The 4,519-nt window shown below is 55.0% G+C and overlaps 1 protein-coding gene across 1 annotated transcript in view; it reads left to right on the top strand.

The window, feature by feature from the left end:
• Window positions 1–6: 6 nt before the first annotated feature.
• TGFB3 (transforming growth factor beta 3) overlaps window positions 7–4,519 on the top strand; it is a 26,385-nt gene continuing 21,872 nt past the window's right edge. The window contains exon 1 of the mRNA XM_006778809.2: window positions 7–1,334. Within this exon, the coding sequence (XP_006778872.1) occupies window positions 995–1,334 (340 nt within the window). The 5' untranslated portion in view covers window positions 7–994. The remainder of the gene's footprint in view (window positions 1,335–4,519) is intronic.

Genomic DNA, 4,519 nt, shown 5'->3' with positions numbered 1-4,519 from the left:
AGCGAGGGAGGCGAGAGCTAGGAGAAGCAGCCTGAGAAAGAAGGAATAACAGCTTTCCGGAGCAGGCGTGCAGTGAGCTGGCTTCTATTTTATTTTTCTTCTCCTTTTTATTTTTTTAAAGAGAAGCTGGGAACAGAAGCAATGGCTGAGGGAGAAGACAAGCCGAGGGGCTGGTGACCCTGGGCATCCAAGTGGATTATTGGGGCTGCTTTCCGGGGGCCTGTCCTCACTGCCTTCCAATTGCACACAACCCCACATCCCAGCCAGTGAGGACAAGAGGCAGCGTGAACAAAGTCAGTTAGAAAGCCCCGAGGACGTGCACCCTAAGAGAAAGCATGAATGGTGTGCCTGGGAGACAAGTGTGTCCTCCGCTGCCCTCACCTTTAGCCGGGCCATCAGCAGCCCAGCCCTGCCTCTCCCCACCTACTCACTGGTGATCTGACTTTTTTTTTTTTAACATTTTTTTTTAATCTTTTTCATTCTCTTTCCTTATTTTTCTTCAGGACAAGGCAAATATTTTGACTTTGGGACCCAAGCCATGGTCCTTCTGCTCCTTCCTTAAAAAAAAACCCCACTTTCTCTCCATCGCCAAGCAGCCTTTGGCAATATCAGATATCCGCTCTATTTATTTTTACCTAAGGAAAAACTCCAGCTCCCTTCTTACTCCCAGCTGCCTCGCTACCCCTCCCAGCCCTCTGCTTGCCCTCCACCTGGCTTGCTGGGAGTCCGAGCCCAGCAGAACCTGTTTAGACACATGGAGAAGAAACCAAGAGCTGTAAGGCACACAGTCGGCTTCTTCGTGCTCAGGGTTGCCAGCGCTTCCTGGAAGTCCTGAAGCTCTCGCAGTGCAGTGAGTTCATGCACCTTCTTGCCAAGCCTCAGTCTTCGGGATCTAGGGAGGCCGCCTGGTTTTCCTCCCTCCTTCTGCACGCCTGCTGGGGTCTCCTCCTCACCAGGCCTCACAGCCGCCCTGGCCCCACTCCCCGGCTCACACATGAAGATGCACTCGCAAAGGGCTCTGGTGGTCCTGGCCCTGCTAAACTTTGCCACGGTCAGCCTTTCTCTGTCCACTTGCACCACCTTGGACTTCAGCCACATCAGGAAGAAGAGAGTGGAAGCCATTAGGGGACAGATCTTGAGCAAGCTCCGGCTCACGAGTCCCCCAGAGCCATCGGTGATGACCCACGTCCCCTACCAGATCCTGGCCCTGTACAACAGCACCAGGGATCTGCTGGAGGAGAGGGAGGACGGCTGCACTCAGGAAAACACCGAGTGGGAGTACTATGCCAAAGAAATCCATAAATTCGACATGATCCCGGGGCTGGCGGAACACAGTAAGTCCAAATTCTCACTGGGGCGTCTGCTCTGGAGGGTCTGGACTGGAGCAGGGAGTCCCACCGAGGGGGGGGTCCTGGCGGTGGCCACACTGGTGGGGAGAGAGAGCCATTCTGGTCAGACCCGGGCGCTTCTGGGAGACGAGGAGTCCTGGAGTGGAGCGGCTTGCTGAACTCACATCCCATCCTTGACTGATTTTAATTTGGAATCGCATTGTGTCATCCTGTTAACATATGTGCTCTGTCGCACATGTGAGCGGGTCGGTAACGGTAGGCATATAGGTGTCATAAGGGGCAGGGGCGCGCGCTCTCTCAAGCCCTACAGTTCCAAGACTCTGGAGACCCCGTCTTCTCCCTGCTTTTCACAACTCGCTGTGACACGTCTCCAGTTCAGTTTTTTCCAGTTTGGGGGAAGAAGAGCTACAAATTAATGTATGTCACGCTTTCGAAGCCCAGGCAAGAGGCATCTTCTTGCCGTCTGGATCCTTCAGTCTCTTCCACACACGTGACCCACATGAGCTGTGGGCGTGGGGGAGGGGTACACACCTCCGTCCACATGGACAAGTGCTTTAGGGCAATGTACAGTCTGGATTTGTACAGTAGATAAATGCATGCGCTCAAAATGGGTGCGCTTCTAGGCCTGGGGACATGGGAAGGCAGGGTTGTGGCTCTCACGTGTAGATGGTGGCTGGCGGCCCTTTTGTGTCTGCGTGTCACGGGAAGAGTGGGTGGGAGGTGTGGCTGTGGGTGCAGAGGGGACGTGTGTCTGGGAGTGTGTCCTCCCCGGAGGCTGCCGTCTGTGCTGAGGAGCTGGGAGGCTTCTGGGTGAGACATCTGTGTGTTTGTACACGTGTGGAAGTCATGTGTGTTTATTGAACGGGGATTTTTAAAAACTTCAACATGAGAGAGAGAGATTTGGCAGATGTTGAGAAACTGACAGCCCAGGAAGGAGGAATGTGAGCCAGGGACTCTGGGAGCAGCTCTGTTTGCTTTTCCTACCAGCAGGTGTCCTCGCCACCCTCACTACCTCAGCCCTGGCTCACCTGGGAGGTGGGCAGTGCCAGAGTGGGGGCTGGAAGGTGGGATGGAGCACACCGGGTGAGGATGGTCAGCAGCGGGAAACTGCAGGGGTTGAAAGGAACCTGGCCAGAGAGAAGGAAGAGGAGTAAGCGGCTGATGGGTGGACCAGCTCTGGCCGAAGCTGCAAAAGGCCCCAGTGGGAGCCTGTGGTTACTGGGGAGGGGTTCCCACTCCTGTGTCCTGTGGCTGCCTGGAGCGCCCTGCCTTAGGATGTGGCTACTGTGTGGGGCGGAGGCTATAGGGCAAGGCAGAACTAGCGCTCCCTGCCCAGGGCCCTCTAAGGTGGACTGATTCAGGGTCTGCCAGGGGTTCACAGTTCCGGGGGCACCAGTCGCTGCATGGCTAGGCCTCCACCCCCTGGGCACCTATGAAGGCAGGAGAGAGTGGCCCTGGTCGTTGAGGAGGGTGGGAAGCCTTGGCCAGCAGGAGCGGTCTGAGGAGAGCCCAGGACAAGAGGGAAGGACTGGGACCCTAATGATCCAGGTCAGGAGGAGGAGTCCCAGGGAGGAGGGCTTATGAGTCACCAGGGCCCAGCCAGCCTGGAATCCCCAGCTGAGAATGAATGAGCCAGAGAGAGGCAAGGGCACCCAGGTGCCAGTGGACCTCCATTTTGTGCAGACTCAGGGCACAAATAGTGGGAAAAGCCAGGGCAGGGCTAGGCAGCTCCAAGCCGCAGCACTAGGACCCTGAAACTAGCAGGGCAGGGGTGGCCCTGGGGCCAGGGAGCCATGGTCAGGCAGGGAGCAAACCCTGGCACAATGAGCAGGATGCAACGCAGGATGTCGTGGGGATGGGCAGGGCCCAGTGGGACACAGGCAATGCCAAGGAGGCTTGCAGGTGCAAACAGGAAGCAGGCCTAGACTCTCTGCAGCTGCTGGAGGTGACACAGAGGCTGAGCAGACACAGCCTGGGCCCGCCCTGCAGCTGGTCAGGTGCTGAGCCAGCCCTGGAGAGGCAGACACACAAGGCACGCTGCTTATAAAGAAGGCAGTGGGCAGGGGCACACACCCAACAGATGCTGAGTCGGAGCAGAGAGCCATCATCAGAGGCTTAGGGTGAGGGAAGCCTGTCCTGAACCGAAGAAGGTGGCAGGGGTGGTGCTGGTCTGTGGTAGGGCACTCACAGGGTCTCCGTGCCAGGATCTCAGTGCCGGAGCCTCTGCTGGGAGGGGATGAGACCGCATTCCTGTCCACATTTTGTCACTCTCAGTCCCTCCCTTATACCATATGAGCAGGCACTGGGAGGGACGCGCCAGCAGGAGTTGGGTCAAGGTGCAGAAATGCCTGGAGAGCTGAGAGCAGGAAGGAATCATTTCCTGTGGTGCAGGAGAAAGGGCACCAAGGTGACAGATGAAGGAACTGCATCAGTTCAGTAATTTGCCCCAAAAGATCAGGGACCCTAACCCAGTCCTTCTGCCTGCAGAAGGCACGCTATTAAGCACTAATGCAAATGTGCAGAATACACATTTGTAACTCCTACCTTTAACCTTTAGGCTCCAATAGAAATTTGATGAACACCACGAATAAATCACATGCTGGACCAAGCAGGACGGGAGAGGAGCTATGCTCTTAGTAACCCAGTCTGCCTGAGACTCTTCATTAGATAAAGAAAAACCCTTTGCCCTGCCAATGTGGCTCAGTGGTTGAGTGTTGCCATATGAACCAGGTGGTCAAGGTTCGATTCCAGATTGGGGCACATTCTCCAGGTTGCAGGCTCAATCCCTGTGTGTGTGTGTGTGTGTGTGTGTTTGTGTGTGTGTGTGTTGGGGGGGGGGGGGGGGGGGTGGGTACAGGAGGCAGCCAGTTAATGATTCTCTCTCATCATTGATGTTTCTATCTCTCTCCCTTCCTCTCTGAAATCAATAAACAATATTAAAAAACAAAAAAACTTTCGCTGAAATGGGGGAAAGTTTGTAGCAATGTGAATCTCCTGGCCATACAATAAGGCAGAGCTAAGAAAGAAGGCACTCAGCTCATTGCTCTGCAATCTGCCCCCAGACTGTACAAGTATACCACATTGAAACTAGTCAACTCACCTCCCTGAGCCTCAGTTTCCTCATCTGTACAGTCAGAGGTAATCTCTAAAGTCCTTTTTATGAAATAATT

This window comes from Myotis davidii, unplaced genomic scaffold (assembly GCF_000327345.1).
Source record: "Myotis davidii unplaced genomic scaffold, ASM32734v1 scaffold309, whole genome shotgun sequence".
Classification (NCBI taxonomy): Eukaryota; Metazoa; Chordata; class Mammalia; order Chiroptera; family Vespertilionidae; genus Myotis; species Myotis davidii.
This window is presented reverse-complemented; position numbering and strand designations above follow the sequence as displayed.